The sequence below is a fragment of the Pseudopodoces humilis genome, chromosome 7 (assembly GCF_049639895.1).
Source record: "Pseudopodoces humilis isolate 2021_Gansu_Grassland_sample_001 chromosome 7, ASM4963989v1, whole genome shotgun sequence".
NCBI classification, from domain to species: Eukaryota; Metazoa; Chordata; class Aves; order Passeriformes; family Paridae; genus Pseudopodoces; species Pseudopodoces humilis.
The window spans coordinates 27,576,900-27,599,342 of NC_142206.1; the positions used below are offsets into that span (position 1 = coordinate 27,576,900).

Sequence of the window (22,443 nt, forward strand, 5' to 3'; positions counted from 1 at the left end):
CTTGTCTGATTTTTTTTCCTTGTTAAAGCAAGAACTACTACTCAATCAAAAGGAAAATGATGTCTAAACATTTTTAATATATATGTGGTCTTAGTAACTTAGCAACCTGTCAGTATCAGAGTCCCTTCTTGATAGATTGCCCTGGAGCTGAATCTTCTGTGATGTTTCTTTATAAAGCAAAGTCTTACGTGGTGCTTGAACTGTAGCAGGCTTGGTGTTACTCTTCTGGGGAATGCTGAGAGCTATATTTGGTCTCTTTGTTTTCCAAAAAAGAAGAAAAAGATATCTAAGGTTTAAGTTCCCTGCTGTTTTCTGTACAGAAGAGCACTTATTTTTTCTGGAACTGTTTGGTGCTGTGAGTACACAGTATGGAATATGGTTATTAAATGCCATAGCTATTTAAAAGGGATAGATGTTATCAGAGCCCAGTGCTATTCAGTGTTAGAGCATTAGCATTCAATAAACAAAGTAGCCCTAAGAGATGTCTGTGGACAGAAAGTTCTACAGAAAACTTGCATGAAGGAAATGGAAATCCTGGGGGAAAAAAATCCCTAAAGCAACATGGGAGCATGTTGTGTTTGGGGTGTGCCTCTCAATAGAAACCTGAGAGAGATCTATTCCTGAAGCATTAGGAGAGATGGGTAGAACTATTTGTGTTATGGGTAGCACCTGCCAAGAGTGAATTTTTGGAAAACCTGTCAAAAGCTTACAGCAACATTGCTGGAGCTATGCAAAAGCACAAACTGTGAGTTTCATAATGGTACCATGAGGCAGGTCCAATAGTAATGCGACTCCTGTGTGAAAAAGTCTTCTGTATTGACAAGGGAAAGATTGAAGGAGACTGTTTTTCCAGAAATTTCTAGAAGATCATCACTATGTGTGTTACACTGAAGAAATTACCATGAAGTTGCAGTTGGTCAAGATGATGTGTCCCTTGGGTCAACTGAAGTTCACTGTAATGTTAATATTTTAGCAGTTAGTATTGCAACGCTTACTTGGTAAGATAATGAATTCAATTGGTCTGAGATGTGACATGATAAAAGCATGTTCTGAGTTAGATTGAAGTTGACTGATGTTAATCTCTTGCCAGAAAAATTATGTCAGATTGATTATTGACAGCATCTGCACCTCTTCCAATTAGGAAGTGCTATGGAAACCATTGAGTAAAACAGCAATCATGAACTTGTCAATATGCAAAGGATGTGTGCTCCAGTAAAAAACTGAATTCCTTACCCAAAGCACCACAAAACAAGTCTAGCCTTGTTGATTGCTTTATTCTGATGGATTTATTTCCATTATAGGTACATATGACAATTCAGCATTAAGAGTCCTCTTTCAAATAGATGATGTGGGTTTCCCTGTAATTCTGTGAAGCAGATAAATGTAAGCTTCATATAGATGTGGACACTTCTACTTGAGAGTCCCTATCCAAACCCTGTCGGCCATTCTTGGCTTACATATGTACCAGGTGCATGTTGCACCTGAGACTTGCAGCCAGGGGACAGATGGTGGAACAGCATGGCTGCAGCACATAGCTGTTGTCTGGGTAGGAACAGGCTCTAAGGTGGAGTTACTTGCACAAGAAAAACTGCTTTGTCCTTCATTCCCTGCCCTCCCCCACTTCCACCCCCTGCACTGGTCTTCCTGTTCCTTCGTTCTCCTGCCCAGTGCCTTGCAGGTGAAGTTGCACAGACTGAAGTTGGCCAAGGTATTCTGTATGTTCCTGTCTGTGTCCCTTGGGAATTTGACCTTTGGTTGTGTTCTGGAAGACAAGACAACCCTTGCTAACTTTTGATGTCAACAAGAGTTCATTTGTGGAAATAAACACCATCAACTTAGATCTGCCTTGTATTTATGCCAGGTGTCTGCTGCGACTGTGCTGAGACATTCACAAATGCTCCTGTTGCTTTGGGAGCCTGGCCTTTAACACTGCAGGACTCTGGCTTCCTCACCTAGTTCTACAGACTTTGTTGTCCAGATTTTTGCTTTCAGCATAACCAGCCCAATTAGGTTTAAATACTAATATAATTCAGTTTTGGCAGCCTCTCATAATTTTCGTGTTTCATTTGTCAACTGACATTGTCAGTCAATGTATTGTGGCAGTGTCCTTGCATTTAATTATTGCTGATGGCTGTAATATAATTTGGCACCAACAAATATTTCTTTGCCTGCCAGTAATTTGAGAACACAGAGTGATTTGGACAAGGATAGAACTGTTTGCTTTTTGTTATCCAGGTTTCATCCCCATCCCTTGCTTTAGCTGGGCACTCTTTCATGGCAAAGCAATGTTGACATATATATTCTGTCAGTCACAGTACATATGTCATAAAATGTATTTGTTTGTAGTGCAGATACATCAACAATGAAATCATGTCAATGCCAAAATAAATAAAAATTTGCTATGAGGGCTTTCAAAATCAACAGTATAATGTGACAAAGTTAAAGTAGAATGGCAGCTAGTTAGTTATCTCAAGCCAAAATTAAAATGCATTCAGCTTTTTAACTTTCTTTTTGTTGGATATAACTCAAAGAAAAACAAAATTATACCAGTGATAGATATATAGATATGTATGTGTGTGTGTGAAAGTCCTTATGTAGGAGATATTTTAATTGTGGCATTACAGAAATTCTAATTTCAAGAATGCCAGAAATTTTGAAACATACTGATTGCTAATATTTTGAAAAGCTGGTTAAATCTTTCTGTTTCTGCTTAGAAGGTAATTTTTCAGCAGCACTGGAGAGAAGCAGGTGCATATGTATGATGGTGATGTGCAGGTGATGACTTGTCAGGAAGGCATCAGAGTGCTTCACAGCTACCATGATACCAACAGATAGGAAAGAAGTTGTTTCAGCAAGAAAAAGCAGGTGATCTTGATTATATTTTCAGATAATTACCTGAAAAGGTTTATCAATTTTGTGCCTTGGCTTCCATTTTTGAAGTATTACAATGATTTGTAAAGTGCTTTTAACAGTTGGGTCAAGCACCTCTCAGTCCCCAGGTCCTCATCCCAAAAGCCCTGTCTAGAAAATACTTTGGGTTGGTGTTGACTGCTGGATTCAGCTCGCAGTGTATGTAGTACTTATAGTGTGTGCAAGCAGCCCCTAGTGACTGGAGATTTGGGGACCAAAGCTGAATTCTCCACTGCTAGATTATAACTTCTCTGAAAGCAGCTTCTGTAAGAGGATACCTTGAGCCTATGTATATAGTTGGGTTTGAATTCTCCCTTTCTCATAACAAATGCATTATTTTCTAGTCCTGTTAGAATAGGTCCCTCTTAATTTAAAAACGCAAAAATGCCAGTGTGAACTTGTGACTAGTAAATCGACTTTTTTTAACCTCTTAGTTGCAGTATTAAGTATTCATCAGGATAATAGAGGAGAAATGACCATGAATGCATATACTGCAGTAAATTGGGACCAACATAAAGATGTGACCAACACTACCACAGATGACCCAGAAGCAAATCTCTTCCCTGCTTTAGAAATTTCAAGTTAAAATTGAAGTTCTTCTACCTGTTACATCTAAGAACCTTATGTGACCTAAAGGAGTTTTTGTGTAGAGAGCTTTATTAATCAGGGGTGAGAGATGAGTGATAGCAGCAGGGGACATAGAACAGAGTAAGGGTGAGACTGTGGCTTTCTGAGAGAGTGGTGTTGATGAGAGGCACTGGCAGTTTGACCAGTGAGGAGAGCTGGGTGGGCTGCACTGTGCCATGCTTCAGGGAACCAAAGGGACCAAGGATATGGTGTCTGCTGGATGTAGGATGCTGCAGCCTGGCTTGGAGCACAGGGCTGGCCTTTCTGAAGTTTCCCACTAGTTCAGTCCTTGCTGAGAAGCTGAGGCAAAGAAATACCTTGTTTTTATACCGTAGCAGACAGGAAGAGTGTTGCAGTTCCTTTTTAACTACCTAAGGGTCCTGCTGTTGCTGTGTAATGAAAGAGATGATTTAATGTACTTTAGCTGCTGTCTGTAAACTGTTTTCAGTTTGTCACTGAAGCCAAATTGCCTCTCTTCTTGCCCTGCTTGCCCTCTCCTCTTTTAGTGCTTTTGCAGGCTTAATTAGAAGTGTTGGCGGCAATAGCACTAGTTGGTGAATGGGTTTTCAGGGACATGTGTGTTTGCTTGGTTCCTGGAAACAACAGAAAGGAAACGATTTTCTTTTGTTTTATGAATTTTCCCTGAAAGGAACAAAGAGATGAAACTATTTTCAGTTACGTAAGACGCCTTTCAACCATAATTCTTAGTCTGTGTTTCCCACGGTAACTGGACATAATTGTTGCATGGTCTTGCTCTTGCAGAACAGGAATTACTGGAGTTAAGAGAACTGAAAAAGTCTAAATTCTAATTTAAATTTTGGAATTAATTCTGCTTTAAGGGATTTCATGATCGTTGTAGGCTCCTACATGAAGATGTTTGAACCACACATTTACTAGCAAGAAGATCAATATAAAGTATGTTGCAACTGAGTTATCGGATGTAATATTAAGACTTTGCAGTGGGATGGCATTAACTACAGTTTTTTGAACAGATGCTTAGTTGCAGTATGCATTAACTATGGCAATGCAAATGCTTTTGAAAGTTGTGCTGTGTGCATTCATCATCGTGCATGCAACAGAAAATGTCAAAAATTAACCTAACCAGTCAAGACAAATTGTGGAGTATTTTTTCAAATTGAAAAGTGAAGCAACTGGGAATTAGGTCCCTTGGTTTTCAAAGGGTAGTAGAGGGAACGGGAATAGCCTGCAAGGCTTACCATTAGGAGAGCAGAAGACCTCCTGGTCTCATAAACACTCTCTGTGGAAAGAAGGGGCAGCACAGATTATTCTGTGAACAGCAACCACTCTGTTTTGTGTGAGAAAGCAAGCTCTGCAGAGGAACACTAAAGCCAGAGGTATAAGGGGCACCATGGTTATAAGGAATTAACAGCTCAGTCTGCCCATGGGGAAACAGAAGTTGGCTGTTACTGGGGTAGAAGAAAGATTTGGGGGCTTTGAATGTATACTCGGGGAAGAAACTATTTTGACTATTTTCTGGGATTCATCTTGGATTACCCTTGCAGCAGCTATTTCTGACAATATATTTACACAGTAAAGTTTTGACATCGCTCCCAAGAGGAGAGTTTTTCTGCTGTTGTCTTCTGTGTAGATTAATGGGTAAATGAAATACAAAGAAAGGTTAGGAAGTCACCAAATATAACACTGGAGTGTTGGTGAGCAAGAAGAGCTACTGAGAACACAATCTGTTGGACTAACAAGCACATTGCTTGGGCCTGAGGGTTGTGAGAGAACAGAAGTGAGTGTGGAGCCCTGCAGGTCAGAGAGAGTTTTTACTAGGGCCTATGCTTTCTGGTACCTGTATTTAAATAATTCCCTCTTATCCAAAGTCACTTGAAAAATGGAAGGAGGAATGCATTGAAAGAAACAAAAGCCTACAGGCTCAGATTTTCATGAGGCTTGTGAAGGGAATCTCCCTGCACAGTGCCTTGCATTGCAGGGCACTTCTGAGGCTTCCTCTCAGAAGCCAGAGAAACCCTCATGTAGTGAGCTCAGGCTACTTAGCAGGAATGCAAAGGGATGAACTGGCTGCACCACCAAGTCCGAAATGAACTCTTGTGGCACTCATACCACAACCCCAAGTGCCTTATCCCTGTTAACAGCACTGTGCTCCTGCTGCAGCTCACTCTTTCCTCTGGGAAAAACATTTTGTGACTGGTTGAACAATTTTACTAACCCACTTGTTAAATTACAAATACTCCTGTTCAAGAGGAGTAAAAAGAGCTTTCTTGCACATGCACCAGTGTGAGGTTAAACAAAGCTGATGGCCCATCAGAATGAAGATGGCAGGGTACAATCCCTCCATAAATTGGTTGCTCTGGCCAAAAGCTTTAGGTGCAAAAGAGTAGTAATAATATCTGTTAAGAAACGAGATAGCTGGAAAACTTTGTAACATGCCTAAGAGGGTGCTGATGGGAGCTTACTTTGAAGGCAGAAAGAGGATTGCTTAGTGTGGGACTTGAAAGCCCCTTCATTCCTAGGATGCTCAGCACTGTTGCAGCCCTTTCCAGTGAAGACAGACCCAGGTGACAGTGCTGCACTAGGAACTGCTGTGAGAAGCCACACCTGTAGAGCAGCAGCACTCATCACTGTGTGCATGTGCAGCCTGTGCCTGCTGATAGAATGCACTGAGAATGCAGAGTCCCAGCCTTGCTCTCTGCCAGGGCCATCTCACTGAGCCCTCTTAATGTGCTGTGCAGCACGGCTGTTGTTAGAACCCAGCTGTGCGCTCATCTACTGAGCTGGCAGGGCCCCAGGGGAAGTAGCATCTCTGATCACACAACTGTACACCTGAATGCTCTAAGCAGATCCCAGGATGAAAAGATGGTTCTGGAACACCTTTAGTAGGAATTTTGGAAAACTTAAGTGCAGTGTGTCTTTCCTGTAAAGCCCATCCTAGTTAATGGGCCTTTACCCTCTCATAGGTTCCTGATCTGGTCAGTGCTTCCTACAGATGCTGAAAGCAGGATGGTCTTGCCCAACCCAGAGTGGTTACCAGGCAGAAAGTGAAGAGGCTCCATCGTATGGTCATTGTTTACAGATATGCTATCATCCACTTACTGTGAGCTGGTCCTACAACTTTGCAGCTGAGGCCCCAGTTGTACCTCTGCATACTGACTTTGCACAGGTGATTGCAAATCCCAAAGAAGTCGTCTGTAGAACTGGGCTTGTGTCCTGCTACAGCTGCACGAGCAAGCCTACCCTCCCAGACCACTGACCAAACTGCATGTTAGGGCTGTGGACTTGGTTAGGAAATACTTTGATAAATTAACAGGGACATTCAGTTTTGCTACTGGACCAGAAAACAGGTTTTGCTCCATGCTTGCTGCTTTTTACAGGGGATGGTGGCAGGGCAGTCATATGCTATCATCATCTGAAAGGGACAAAGTTTAGTATGACCCAGCAAAAAGGACTGACAGTGGGGGTGAGGAAAACAGCTGTTCCTTGAACTGTTTCCAGCCATGGAGCATGGCTGCTTCCAAGGTAGAGCAGTGGCAGTTGCAGCAACCCCAACCAAAGCTACTCCAAACAAAGCCCCAGAACACTTACAGTGTTCAGCTTCTCAACATCGGCTGCTTCACTCTGCTGGGCCAGCCTACTTCTTAAGGCAGATGTGACCACAGCTAAAGTTTAGGTGCCCACACTAGGATCAAGTTAGAGCAGCCTTTTGACAGCAAATTCAGCTAGCACAACAGAGGCTCTTTAAGTTACCTGCTTGGCAGGCTTACAGCTAGATTTCAGAGAGACTGAATCTTGCCTACAGTTCATCAGTGTTCAGCTTTTATTTCCAAGATGTCTGAGATGTATTTACACAGCAAGATTTGCTGGACTGCTGAAGGAGGTTCACACAATTAGATGAGCAAAGCAGATGCAGCAGCAAGCACATGATGACTCAACAGCTTGGTGACTGGTGTAAAGATTCTGAAGTCACATATAGATTGGCAGCTTTGTAGACCAGGTCTGAGCAGAATGTAACCTCAGTTATAAGAGAAGTGGTAGAGATCCTGTTTGACAGCCATGAGTAAGCCAGGAACTCCTCGGCTACCCCCAAGTCTTGAAGAAAACACCACACTAGGAATGGCATCTTTGGATGATGGGTGGGGAGAAGGGATGGTTCTAAGCAGATGAGCATCTTGGAGACTCCAAATTCTGGTATAGCAATCCTGACCAACTGGGAGGAAAGCAAAATTCAACATTACACAAGAAGGACTTTACATGTCAATAATTCTGCGAGATAATCACCACAGAAGCAGGAGGTCTATGGCAAAAACATCCTGAATATTTTTACACCCACAAGAGGCTAAGTGTTTACCCATACTTTACAAAACAAAACTTTTGCACTGAATACTACGAGAGTGGGAAAAATGTGCATTTCCTATTAGGTAATTAAAGGTACAATAAATCACTATTTAGAGTGCTTTTCTCTTTATCAAGCTCCTAAGCCAAAAAAAGGGGAGAAAAATTAAGTCAAATTAAAAATTCTTACTATTCCAACACTTACTGACAAATCCAAGGAAAGGAGGTCACTGTCTTTACAGTGACTTTATGAAGCTTGACTACACTATAGGGGTTTTGTTTCATCTATTGCAACTTTTCCTCTCCCAACCACAAATATAATAATATAAAAATCTGAGTGTAAGTGGCAGTATTCAAAATGAATCTGAGTGGTATAGACAGTTTACAAGGAGTCAGGCCCACATACCAATGCTTCAGTTCATCACCATATTCTCCACTTAAGCACCAACTAAAGATATACAAAGTTATCACCAAGTCTCCTGTTTTCATGTTGTTTCCCTGAATTTTAAAATCAAGTGTTCTCTGCTCTACTCTTGAGACATAATGTGGAAAGGATAATGGGACTTTTGCAGGACACAGCAGATAAAGCTGTTGAGTACCTCACAGGATTGATTACAGTAGGTGTACATCCATAACAAAATTTTCATAGTATATTACAGTATGTTTAAGGCTAATTTTTTTCTGAGTTTTAAAGAATTAACATCTTTACAGTTTCTAACAGTTGTACTTAAGAAACACCCCTCAGGCATAAGAAAATTACCACCAGTGATCCACTATATGAAGAGAAGGAGGAAAAAGTTAACCTACCTGCTATAAGAAGTCCTTCCTTTTCATTTACATGCAGAGGGAGAAGAGCATATTCATTGTGGTGACCTTTGTACTGTTTCACACATTTTGCTGTTCTCAGGTCCCACAATTTTATCTGCAAGTTGAAGGAATTGTTTGAGATGATATATTAAAGCAGAGAGCACCCAAAGGTTGGAGGTGTTGGAGCATGTCCAGAGGAGGGACAGGAAGATTTATCAATGGGCTAGAGGATCCATCCCGTGGAGACAGGCTGAGAATTCAGCCTGAAAAAGCAGCCTCCTCTTAAAGGAGGCTACAATAGAGCTGGAGAGGGTCAATTTATAAGGGTACGTAGTGACAGGACAAGGGGGAATGCGTTTAAACTGAGAAGGGTAGGTTCAGATTAAATATTAGGATGCTCTTTAAGGTGAAGGCGGTGAGTGACTAGAACAGGTTTCCCAGAGAACTTGTGGATGCCCCATCCCTGGAAGTGTTCAAGGTCAGGTTGGATGAAGGTCTAGTGGAAGGTGTCCCTGCCTATGACAGGGGGCTGGAACCAGGTTATCTTTAAGTTTCCATCCAACCCAAACCATTCTGTGATAAATAATGGGCTCTGGAAGAAGACCCATAAACAGAACTACCACCCAGTTCCATACTACATACTAAGAGCAGACATCTGCCCTTGGGAGTAGGATAAGTAGCTGTAACTGCCCAGATACTAAAAGGAACAGAATATGCTAAACACAACAAAACCATACCTTTCCAGCCATATCTGCTGCCATCAGATAATGTTCAGCCTCCATAAGGTGAATAGATGTAACTGCTGAGCCATGGAAGAGACGATTTGCTTTCCAGCTCTGCCCCTTGCGGTTACGTTGGCGCACATCAATGCTGAAAATCTCACCCGAACGGCAGCCATTGTACAGCACTGGGGTCTGGGAGAATCCCAGAGAAAGAAGCATACTGTGTAACATCTGCAAGGATCTTACAAGTTACACAGACAGTGTCTGTGTCGTGCTTTTCAGCTCTACAGTGTAGTTGCCAAATTATTTTAACAGATGCATTAAGAAGCAGAATTTTAATTACACACTGCAACGTTTTTCAGCCAATGTGTTAGTTCCATTCAAACCTCAGCTACTTACTTCTTATTTACTTCTTACTTACTTCTTACTTACTACTTACTGTAAAAGTTTTCCTAGGTAAGCAGGAATTCAGTCTAACATAAACAGTAAAACACAAACTGGAATTCTCATATTCTTATTTCACCATCATAATTCTTTGTGAACAAGTCCATTAGTACTTTATAGGGACTTTCTCCTTCTTGGTGGAGGCAATACACTGAGTGTTATTAGAATGAGGTTATTTGCCAAAACCAAAACAATTTTACATGTTATTACTGTGCTCTTTGTGCTTCCTTGTCTTTTAACCTCTAATCTTAACAAAAATTGCCCCTGTTGCCACAGTTTGAAATCAGATAATCTTTTTGTTGCTATTCAATTGTGTGCGAGCATGAGACCACATCAGCTCTGCTGTGCAACAGCCATCCAACAGCAGCTGTCATCACAACTTTATGTACAGCTTGAGGAGTCCTGCTCCAAACAGAATAAAGAGCCCATCAATGAGGCAGTGCTCTGAAAAAATGGTGTCAGGTTCTCCTTACCTGCGTGGCAAACTGCTGTGCCAGCACATCACTGCTGGTTCCAAATGTCTGACGATGCCCTGTCACTACATTGGTCACAAGAACTCGTCGTGTCAGGCCTAAGGAAGACAGATGATGTTGGTTTAGCTGTAATTTGTGTAGCAGATGGGAGATGAATGAAGTCTTTCCCACTGAGACACAGGGGGTTGCCAGCCTTGCAGATAGATCACCTGTGCTAAAGCAGTTGTCTGCTTGGGGATTCAGGCACCAAGCGCAGGACCAGGCAGTGGATATCTTGAAACTGCACAGCATTCCAGGACGAGCTCCTAGAAGACAAGAGCAACACGTGAAGTGTTCATAAAATGTTAGGACAGGATGATAACTCAGAAAGGTTCTTGGATTGCCACATTTATTTTAACATTTCAATCTGAAGGAGAGCAAGTGACCCAATTTGTGTCCTTTTGCTGCTCAAGAGAGAGGAAACAGAAATGGAAGTTCATGACTGTAAATGGGATGCCTACAGTCTATGTAAATAGATGATATTGAGAGACTGTTAAATTTATTCAGTAATCAGAGGGCTGACCATGGCAGGAAAGAGAACACTTGCCTTATAGCACTAAGTAAGCCATTTTTCAAAAGATGAGTGGGCTAGAAATAAAAAACATTTACTTTATAAACTACAGATTAGCCAAAGCCTAACCGGTAAATTCTATGCCTGCTTATTAAAAAAAAAAAAAAAAAAAAAAAATTAAGCAATAAAACCCTAGATTTGACCCTTACTCATGTAGCCCCTGCATGGAATTTATGCCAATTAGCAGAATACATCCACAGTTTTTACTTCCTTCATGGCACATAATACATACATCTGTCAGGTAGCAGAGGTGACGTGGACAAGAATGGATGGATAACATAGTTTTAGATAGTGTTAAGTTCTACTTTCCTTCTGGCATCTACTGAGCAAGGCTCCCACAAACCACCTATTTAGGAGAGTGAAGGAAATCAAATTTGGAAATACCTAAACAGTCAGTATGATATACTGAATGAAAGGACTGTGGAACTCACAGCAGCTAATTGTGGTGAAAGGCTTCAAATGTTTTAGAGAGCAGCTGGGTATGCTGGCCTAGTAGCCATCCACCCTCAGTGACTCTTTATTCAAGTTAATGCTGACTCTATGCAATTCTTTTTAATGGCTGCATATATAGTAAGACATTAAAAATTTAAAACTAGTCCGTTACTCTTATCTATCACAGATTTCCTCTGTATAAATTTAATTGATCATGTCTGAATGAAAGTCAGATTAGAGCACTCTGTGACCTGAAGAAGCATGGTTCTAACATCTATCAGGAAAGTCCAATTAATTAAGTCTTGTCCCCAAGAACACTGAACAAAAAAGATCAGCTATAGCCAGACTTTAGATGTAGTACTCTCCCAGTCAGTCAGGTTTCCATACAACTAACTGGAGTTGGAGCGTGTACGAGGAGCTATGGGCCGAGATATTTACCAGCTTTCCACCTCTGATTTATGCACTGAGAATATCTGAGCAGCTGCTATGAGAAGGGATTCTGCAGTGACTGGACAGTAAGGGAATGTGAGTATTTACTGTGTGCAGCTTCCAAGTATTAATTACAGGCCAAGCTGATGAAAAATCTCAAGTGTTTACTTTACAAGTGAGGTGTTCTCCTGCCAAAGTCAAGTACTGCAGCAGCTAAAAATAAGCTAGGGCTTCGAATACTGCTTTCATCATCATTTCACTTCTTAAGCTGTTTTAGTCTTACAGGAATACAACAGCCTCACCGACTACTGAAAAAGAATGCTAAAATAATCTTTAATTTGTGCTCTTTACATACCATAACTGCTACCAAAACTTAGAGACAAAAAACCAACAAAAACACCCTACCTGGGTTCGTGCTGCTGAACAACGATGCTGGAAGCAGACTGGCACAGCCTGGTGTTTCTGCAATTCCCATGAGACACAGCTTGCTGAAGTGAGTTAAGGAAAACTGATTTCTCCCTAGACTGGAACAAGGCTGCCTAATATTTATAAATGGGAAAAGCAAGATGCCCTGACACAGCTACAGCTCACAACACTTTTCCTTGAGACCTTTGATGTGCTTTATAGTTTACAACTAAGCTGTGACACTTCATTTCTTTCATAAGAACGAGCTAGAAAGATTTCAAATTCTTGCTTGTATATTTTCACTACCAGAAAAATAAGAGAATACTATTGTATCTTACTAGTGATAGGAAAAATAAAATAATAAGCATGGCCTACATAGATCATTCTTCTCACTTTTTCATGTTGCTGATACTGCATTAATATAGATCTGTTTTTCATGGAGATATATTGGAAAAATGGAAGGCAAGGAAAAGTCACTTTATATTACATTTAAATATTTTATGAAGACTATACCAGGTAAAAATAGAATTTGAAAGCTCCACTTCAGCTTCAGTGGGGTAAATCTCTAACTCCACTAGGGGAAAGCATGAACCCACCAAATGAAGCAATCCTGAACCTGTCCCCAGCTGTGTGCTTGCCTGATGAGCTCCTGCCCCTGATGGGTTGGTCTGGAATTGCCCAGATTTCACACAAGCCATTCCATACTTTTCTATGTAATTTCTTTTGGCACTTTAATAGCACACCTGTTGTCTGCCATCTCCTATGTCAAAATTCAATTTTTTTCCCCTACTCTTTTGGGCTCCACACTGTTCATTATTACCGCTTCTTCTACTATATCATCAACTTTTCTCTTCGAGTCAGACCTGCAGAACATGCTCTGAAAGTTGTAGGTGATATTACTGAATTTCTCCCATTCTCCTCTCACCCCAATCAATATGGTCATGGTTTACACACAAACAAACCATCCCACTTTAAAAGAGGTTCACTTCAGAAAAAACTTGTTTGCCTTAACTCCCCGCTCCTGATCTTTTGCCTCAGCCAATTTCTAAACACTAGATCATTTTAGATATGGCATTTACATACACTATTAATGAAGTGGGAATTCTCCACAGCAGAAAACATGGTTTTTCATTTACTACGAACATGGGAACAATTACACATATATCTATAACAGAACTGTTCATCTGCCTCAGTAATTCCAGCGTATTTAGATTTTCATTACTTCCACTGTTTTCCAGAAAACTTATCTTCTGGGGGAACTACAGGAGAGGTATTCCTTGAAGTTAGTTTTTCTGTGAAGCATGATGCAGACTTGTGAAACCTGAATGACAATTTTGCTTTTTTTTGAAGGATATAAAACGTGAGAATCTGGATGAGTCAGTGATGCCCAGCACACAGAGTTCACCTTCAGAGATAAGAAGACATACTATTTTTGTGATCTGTTACTCAATTAAGGAAATGTTACTTCCATGCAAAAATGACGTAAAATTAGGCACTGGGCACAACTCCTCAGCCCACTAAATAACTCAGTAATGGGGCATAAGCATTTCAGCTTCATACTCAGAACAGCATTGAGAAGTCAGACCAAACACAAACTAAGGCACCAAGCACATCCCATTATTCAAGGGACCATCCCTGAAAGAATCTGAGCATGAAGGGATCATGAAAACCTGTTTTAAATATGCCTCATATTTAACAGGATAAACACAGCTTGAGGGTAAGCTTTAAGGATAAACATAGTTTCCCAAAATTATTTTTAAGAAAGAAGCATGCAAATCTTGGTAGGGTTGGTAGCCAAAGATGAGTTTTGCCAGCTACAGACCGAGTCTAAAGTAATCACTATCCTTGGAAGCTGGTAGTTCTATGTAGTCTTCCATTCCAATTGTAGTATAACATTCCTGATAACTATCACTCTTACTAAGCACTTTCTCAACAGGTTTATTGTGGTTCTGTGTTTACCCAAGCTTCACATTTCTAGGTCCTTCCATTCTCTTCTCCCAGCCCCTTCCCAACCCCTCATGGCACTCCCACCTGAGCCTCCTAAGAACAGTGTTCTGAGAAAGCAACCACCAAAGGAGGAACAGAAAATAATACTTTGCGGTTTGTGAAGTAGAGGTTGTCATACATCTCCACACTGAGAGACTCCTTCCCCAAACCACTGAGATTGATGATACCATATTTACATCCTCCATGCTCTACATCGTTCACAGTGAATATTCGTTCACAAGCAACATCTGCCTGTAAAATAAAAGCTTACCAGTCACACTTACTGGAAACTTACAGGAAAAACAGCTTGAGGGAGTTGCATTAGGTCTAAAATGAAACAATACATTAATTCTGATCCCTTTAACACCACTTTCCATTCACCTCTAAAATCCAACTCCTTTTAAATGCATGCACAGAAAAAACAGGGATAAGAAAAGGATTCAGTCATTGGCTAACTAAATGATCTTTCCAGTGTTAACAATTCTATACATTTACACTGTTTCTGAGTCCCTTCTGGCTTCAGCTACCTATGCAGTGCTCTGTTTACAAGGCCAGGAGCTGGTCCTGGAGAGCTTTCTATATAGTCTATGAAAGATCATGAAATGTAAAGTGATTACTGATGTTTACTTAGAATCTCTGAAGCACAGGCTTTGCCACTCCCAAAATGCTCCTTTTTCATTTTTTTCTTCTTTCTCTTGATCTTCTCCACTCCTTCTCCCAGTCCCACAATAATGACCCACTCAACTCCTATTTACTTCCAAAAGAACATGTGAAAAAAAAGAAAAAACCCCAAAATAACAATCCAACAAAAGATGTTTTCATATCCAACCTTTTTTACAATTTTCCTTTGTAAGAAAGGAACAGGCTCTCCCTACCTGTTTAAAGTTACTAAGCACAGATTTTAAGAACTGACAAAGCAGGAATAACACATCTTTAAAAGCTACGTTTGACCTGTGTGATTTGGTTACAAGAGCCTGAATTTTCACTGAAGATGGGCTCTCTTTATCTTAAAGACTTATCATTTCTCATAACATACCACAATGATTTTAAAATTGTTGGTTCCAGCAACTGAGGAATCCAGACTGTGAATTTCTATCTTCCTCCTCTGCATGCAGTTCACTTTTAGTTCATGGACTAGCCTGTAAAACCAGGTAGGAGGGTGAGGGGGTTGGAGAGAGGAGAATTCAGGTAAGCCTAAATTTAATGCATATGAAAAGAATTCTGGCCAGGATATAGAACTGCTTCTCAATCACTGAAGAGAAAATACCTGAATAAATAGCATGCTGAAATTTAACTTGCATAACCCATGAACATGTGCGTCTTCCACATTCTTGGAATTTCATTCCACTATTTTTAACCCCAGCACATCTTTAATAGCCAGAACATCAACACAGCAAGTCACTAACTTAACTTGCCTTCTGCTGTTCTAATGGGGGGCAAGGGAATGGTCATGTCCATTGAAAGGCACTTATCCTAAAAAAGCTGTGCTATACTCAAAGTAAAATGTGGCAAAACAGCATATCCATATACATACATAAAGTGAACTTTTTTTGAAGTAAAATTGGGAAACAACTTCCTGATTTGAATTCTCATTATTTTAATAATCTGACTATTACAGAAGATAACATTTTTTCTGACTTCAAGTAATATGTTCCTCCTCATCCCAATGGAACAGTAAGAAATGCAAGAAAACTTGACTGAAACAGTTGCACCTACAGCAGAACTTGGCACTGCAAAGAGAAATCAGATCATTGTACCTGCAATAACTTGTGGAGCTGAGCAAACCCAGCTGCCTCTTCTGTAACAGCACAGATGAGTTCAGTCCAGTCCTTGTTGTTTTCTGGAAGAGTAACATAGAATTGTACTCAGTTCTTTACTTGTTTAAGAGTCAAACACAGCTGTGAGTCTTTGACATTTGGGATGTTTAGGTAACTTTTTCCTCTAGCCTACACACATTAAAGTTTTCAGAACATATAAAACACATTCCAGCACCATCTCCCTGATCTACTACAGTAAACAGACAAGAATATAGTCCTGTGAGATGTGGAGTGCTTCTGTAAATACAGAAGCTGGAAGAAAAATACGAAACCCCAACAACCATTGTTTTCACCCTACATAATCAGCAGTACCACCTGGATGTGTAAAGTCACGTTCTGATTTCATTACAACACTTCAGATTCTTCTTAGACAGAAAAATCTTCTATCACAACAAGACTGATATTAAACATGCAGTCTTACTGTTCTACTAAGCTGCATTTCCATTCCGTTTCCATTCCCTCCACAGTACTGCGGTTGGAACTAGATCTTTAAGGTCCTTTCCAACCCAAGTCATTCTATGATTCCATTCCATGATTCACAAACCTTTTAGAATTTAATGCAAACACCTTCTGAGGATACCAGGGGATATAGTATTTAGCAGAATTATGGAGTAAGAAATCTTTTTGATAATGCTCAGACAAACCAAGAGTTCTGAGAGTCAAAACATTTTTTACATTGAAGACTTTAGAGCTGGTTGGATAACTTTATTGCTTAAGAAAAAGAACACTGGTCACTTTTCCCAAATGACAGCATATAAGCTTAGCGGTTATTTGTAAAGTTATGACATGTTTTTCAGGTAATGAAAAAGCATCCTTGTTAGATATTTTACCCACATTACAAAAATGCAGCATCAGCATTAATTTCACTGTAACACTTTATGAAGAAAAGCACACAGACTTTACAGACAGAAGCGTAAGACCTGCCTTGATTTTTAGCTGTCCAAAAAAGTTCTTCAAGAAAAACCTGTTACCACCAACTGTGATTAGTATTGTTTCTTCAAGGTCCAGAATCTGATAAATAAATTTATTAAAAATGCAAAAAACTTTAAATCAAGACGCCACTTTGCCATCTCAAGGCAGGAATTTGAAACCTGGCATCCAATATCCTGGCTCAAGTGTAACTGCTGGACAACTGCAATTTTGAGCACATTTCCTATGTCTTTATAGATTTTTGACTTCATTCCTGTGTGAAACAACCAAACAAAAGGCTTCAAGGACTTTATTCTTAGCAGAAAAAGAAACTGAATTGTCAGAACTTGAAGACTTTAGTGTATAACTTGTCCTGGGCCAGAGTACAATAAAGCCTAATTGCAATCTTTTTCAAAACATACCTGATTCTGTCTTTCTTCCTCTTCTAAGAGTCTCAGTCTTTTGCACTCCATTGCCTTGTGCTGAATGCTGTCCTTGGTGAGTGGGTTGTGGTTATTATGTCCAGGCAGTAGGCGAAAATAGCGGTTCTTTTCTGGGTCATAATAAAATCCTGGAAGTTCTTCAGGGTGGGAACACATGGAGGAGAAAAAGTGGCAAAATCAGATGGATAACTAAGTTTGTTTATTGCTCTTTGATATTCCATGTCTTCATGTGAATGTCAGAGTTGCGAGACCCAAAGCTCTAGCTCCCAACAAGTCCCAAGCATGATACACAGGCTAGGAACAGATGAGCCACTTACAGGAGAAAAAAAGAGGTTATTTATAGTGTTCAACTACACTGTTCTTACACAGGTACAGAAGGGACATCACCACTGACCAAGAGGAAATTCAGACCAATCAGAAAAGCACAAAAGAAAGGTTTTGTTGCAGAACAAAAAGGGTCTTTCTTCATAAATAAATCACGAGGGGACATTCTTAGTTAAAAGACTTGGTAGGACAGCAAAAAAAAATGACAGTGAGGTATCAAATAAACCCAAATAAAGTGATTCACTTCCCAGAACTAGACACTTTTTCTTCAACACATAGGAGAGATTTAGATAAAATCAAGAGTACCTTTGGCTCTTTCCAAAGATAAAGTGGGATGAGAAACACTCATTTAGTGCTTCCCTGTCTGTGTGAATGCAGAGACAGACAAGTAAAATACTTTGATAGATTTAAAATACTTTGACAGATTGTCTCAGGACAAATTTATGCAGAGGGAATTGTTAACACTTCATTTCAAGAGTTTTTATTTAAAACTTTATTTACTACCAGAAATTTCATTTTAAATATCCTCTTTTTGCAGCTCCTTGTCTGCCTCTTCTAGGTTTCAGACTAGCCACAAGTGACCAAGCCTTTTTCAGGTCAGCAAAAATAAAAAATTAGTCAATGAATCAGTAAAGTTTATAAAAACACTCTACATTTAGTAGTTACACAGTAATTACACAGGAATTAATGTCTTGCAGGATGCATCTCCTAGCATGCTCACAACACAAAACAATGATATATAAAAACAATCTCTTTAAACTCAGTGTTGTTTCAGGACTCTGCTGTTGTACAGACATGCAAGTTCCCACTGGCTTAGTTTTTGTTAGCATTGTTTAATGAGTCAGGAAAACAGAATATAAACAGGACATCTTTCTCAACAGCACTGCTATTTCATCGTTTGTTGTAAATGAACAAGTATTTAGCCAGAGTGTATTTATTACAGACTACAAAGTACACTGAAGGCATAAAGATAGACACATCACACAAGAGACACACCACAAAGTGGTGGATTGTTGCACCTTTCAAAAGACTGAGTAACTGAACACAAACTGTAATTTTTTATAGGCTCTCTTGTTTTATTTGATTCCTTAGTAGTTAATTTTCTTCCTAAAGCAGCACTTCTGGAGGGAGAAACAGAATTGCATTTTTTCAGTTTATATCAGCTTGGCTAAGCACACAAGTTTTCAAACATGAGAAGCACTTGTGGGCTTGAAAGTGATTTGGCTCTGTTCTTTATAACTTTACTTACTACATCTTTTTATATCACCTGATGTTACTTCTCTCCACTAACTTTACTGTTTATATTTTTCCTGTCACACCAGATTATTAATGCAGCTACTACTACTTTTTCCATATAATCAACATATAGGAACTAACTTTTGACCTATGAACACCATCTCTTACCTGGTGCTACAGAGTTCTGTGTTGAACTGGACGAAGAAGGATCTTCATTGCTGCTGGGACCTGCATTCACTGGGGTCTGTTGTTCTTCTTGTTCCAGACTAAAAAAATAGCATTGCCTTCAAGATAGGCTCACAATTGCCCCACACATCTTTCCCACAAATAATCTAGAAAGCAGATTGTTAGTGACATCAATGGAGTACCATTCTGCAGTGCTCTGACAGCACACTCTACATATCACCATACATTAAACTATGAAAATCAAACAGTGAAAAACATTCAGCTTAAAATTTTCACAAGAACATTAGTGATATAACATCCTAAAAGCCTTAAATTATTTGCTAATACATTAGAGGTGGCTGTTGATTCTCCAAGTGTCTTTAACTTTTTTTAGCAAAAGATTAACTGGCCAATTGTACATGAAACAAACGGTCCTGAAAGTACTAAGTCTTCACAGCACAGCATTAAGAGACAGTGCAGGTAAAACAATGATGACAGGTCAAAAATATTTTGCCATTCTCTCCGTAACAAGAATTTCACTGATGAGGTTTAGAAACATTTAAAATAAACAAAAGTTTAATGAAAAAGCAACCATAAAAACAGCTCTAACACAGGCAAGAGTAAGTTCTAAAATGTCAAACACGCTTTCCTGAACAGATCAGTTTTCAAGGCAGGGGATTATTCCTGAAACCTTGTTTGATTTTCCTGATCTGCTAGATGTGGTATTATTACTCCATTACTTACCTTGCTTTCAAACATTCAGGAAGATTCTTTAATGACAGACTTTACACCAATAGACTCAGAGGCTTAAAATAAATAGGCAGGTAGAATGAAGTAATTATATTTTTCTTCCCTGAACTATCTTTGCATATTGATGAAGGTTTTATGGACAATAATGCACAGCTGAAAGGACTGGCTCATGGAACCACATCTCATGTTTAAAATCAGTGTACAGTTGTGAACACACAATAAACTTCCAGAAATCAGTGCAATTCCACTCCCAGTAGGGATGACAGATATACCAGAAGTACTGCCTGCTCGATCTTCAGGTGGCAACCCTCTCAATTCTATAAAGTCACCGTCCTGCACATTTAATTAGGCATAAGAACGGCTTAGCCCATGCTAAGCACAAGCTGTCTGTACTTGCCTTTGGGCGCGGTTGTTGTGACTGGGTCTTCTGTGCCGATGGGGGTGGAGGCTGCACTTGTGACTGTTCCATCCATGCCTCTCCTTGCCTCGACCGTAGTTTCTCCGCATTTCTACTCTTAAAGCAAACATACACACATACCTCACCCCTGCTTGCCTGGAACGGCTCAGCACACAAGTCAAGTCTCTTAATGCGGCCTCTTTTCAAACAGTTTCAACCCGTAACGACCAGGCCCGCCAGCCGCCCGTAGCACAGCCGCTCCCCTATGCCTGTCGACTTCTCCACTAGTCCCGGACCAGCTCGGCGGGTCACCCCGCAGCGCTGAAGCCAAAACGCCGGAGGAAGAAGGGCAGTAATGACCGACCGTGCCCCACCACCTCCCTGGGCCCGCCCGCCCCTCACCGCGCCGTGCCCACGCCAGCCCCGCCGCGTCCGCGCTGCCTCCAGCGCCCCGCCCACACCCCCAGGGGCGCCTCTCATTGGTGCTCAGCCGCCTTCGCCACGTGACGGACAGCTTGTTCGTCCAACCGCAGGAGGCCGGGCCGGCGCGTGCGCCGCGCGGGGGCGGGGCCGGGCTGAGGGCGGGCGATGGCGCGGGGGTGAGGCGCTGGCGGCATGGAGGGTGTGGGTGAAAGAGGGGCTCTTAGCACGGCAGGGGAGCAGCGCGGGGCGGAAGGGGTCGCTTAGCACGGTAGGGAAGCAACGCAGGGCAGAGGCAGCCTGGGGTTTGCTGGGAGGTGGCGTGCTTGGAGGAGACACCGAAAGGGTATCTCCGCTCCTCTATGTCGCTGGCTCCCTTAAAGCCATCCCTCGGCTTAGGGCAGAAGCTGTTACAACTGGTCTGAATTTATCAAGAATTCAGAAAAGATAATGCCTTGAAAGTGACTTTCCCAGATGAGGCTTCTTGGTGCTTATTTTTTTCTTATTTTGTGCCTTCTACTGGTGGGCAAATATTGAGGCACAAGGTGCGGAAAAGCTCGGGCTGCAGCAATCAGTGATAGCTCCTCGGTTGCTCCGAGCACCAGAGGGGTGTGGTGGTAGCTACCATCGCCTTGCAGTCTCAGTAATAAACTCCTTTCCTTCTTAATCGTTTAGAGGTGTCCTTAAGCACTTTTTGTAAAGTGACATTCCCCTTCCTGCTCGTTTAGCATCTAGGACCTTAAAAAAGTTATAACCAGAATTGTAAAAAAGTTTATTCATTTAATGAATTATTAAGGTTAGAACAAACAAAAGCGATACTTAAATAAATTATGGAAAATTAGACGTTTAGCCTTTTTGCTTCCAAAACGATGAAAAGTTTTTTTGGTTGCTTTAACAAATAAGAAATGCCAGTACTGGAAAAGCAGGCAATGGGTTTTTGCTACTTTCAATGTTTAGACTTTGCACAAGTTTGTTCTCTTACTTGACAGGAGGGTAATTTTTGGGAGATAGTATTTTATGTTTCTCACTTACATGATCTGTGTTTTAAGTTCAAAATGCATGGAGTTAAAATAACCTTGGAAAATATTCACTTAAGGATACAAATAGCTGGAGAAATCACCCATGCCTTGCATACAGTTTTTGAGCTCTATATCTGTACAAGGCAGAGCACCAGCATGGTCTAATTCTAAGGCATGTTTTGTTGTTTTGTCACAGTGGTTTAGTGATAGCGATCTTTAGCTTTCACAAGATAACTTTGAATTTGAATACAGTCACAGGAGAAAAGTGCCTACAGAAAGTGAGCTGTTGCTGAAACTCACTGGTGTTGACTGGATTCAAAGTGATGGTTTATATGGTGTTGGTACTTGATCTTTATGTAAATTTGATTTAAAACCTATGCACAGGGTTCTAGGGAGTGGTTTTTTCATGGTATTTCCTGGCTTGTGGGTAGTATTCCAGAATGCCTAATGTTTTGTAAGTACTGTTTTGTACTTTGTTTTTGTACAAAGTACTCTGCTTTGTTCATTGGCTTTGTTTCATCTGTTTAATTTCTGGTACCCAGTGAGCAATTTTCCAGGTTCTGTGACCAATATATGCTGCTTATAAGCTGAGGGATTCCTGTCACTGAAATAGTTCTCATTAGGGAAGAAGTGTGTTAAATGATTTGTGTTCTCATTTGTGTTGCAGGTACTTACTATGAAAGTTAATAAAGAATAGACTGGAAGATATTTCAGAGATTACTGGTTTTCCATGTATGCATTGAAATAAAACATACAAATATATAAATAAAATGCACACATTCACCCATACATTGTTCCTTAGCA

General features: G+C 40.6%; 1 protein-coding gene across 3 annotated transcripts; it reads right to left on the reverse strand.

Annotated features, from left to right (window-relative positions):
* Positions 1-7,313: 7,313 nt before the first annotated feature.
* Positions 7,314-20,672, reverse strand: DCAF4 (DDB1 and CUL4 associated factor 4). Of its 3 annotated transcripts, none has more exons than XM_014251883.2 (14): positions 20,603-20,672; positions 20,201-20,312; positions 19,057-19,154; positions 17,308-17,465; positions 15,917-15,999; positions 15,196-15,298; positions 14,268-14,411; positions 13,529-13,578; positions 12,174-12,253; positions 10,507-10,602; positions 10,298-10,395; positions 9,396-9,572; positions 8,659-8,773; positions 7,314-7,726 (listed from the first exon to the last, which is right to left on the reverse strand). In XM_014251883.2, the coding sequence occupies exons 2-14, from the start codon at positions 20,308-20,310 to the stop codon at positions 7,533-7,535; spliced, it is 1,506 nt and encodes a 501-aa protein (XP_014107358.1). In that variant the 5' UTR covers positions 20,311-20,312; positions 20,603-20,672; the 3' UTR covers positions 7,314-7,532. The 3 variants fall into 3 exon arrangements, with proteins under 3 accessions (XP_014107358.1, XP_087914255.1, XP_014107357.1); XM_088058129.1 differs by having other exon boundaries at positions 20,201-20,317; positions 20,603-20,669; XM_014251882.2 differs by lacking the exon at positions 20,603-20,672 and having other exon boundaries at positions 20,201-20,589.
* Positions 20,673-22,443: the final 1,771 nt, after the last annotated feature.

Coding starts and splice junctions, on each gene's coding strand:
- DCAF4 (XM_014251882.2), bottom strand. CDS start 20,331: ATGTTTGCTTTAAGAGTAGAAATGCGGAGAAACTACGGTCGAGGCAAG. Junction 9,573..10,297: donor CACAGCAGTTTGCCACGCAG/GTAAGGAGAACC, acceptor GGATTCTCCCAG/ACCCCAGTGCTGTACAATGG. Junction 7,727..8,658: donor GGAAGGACTTCTTATAGCAG/GTAGGTTAACTT, acceptor CTTTCCTCCCAG/TTGGTCAGGATTGCTATACC.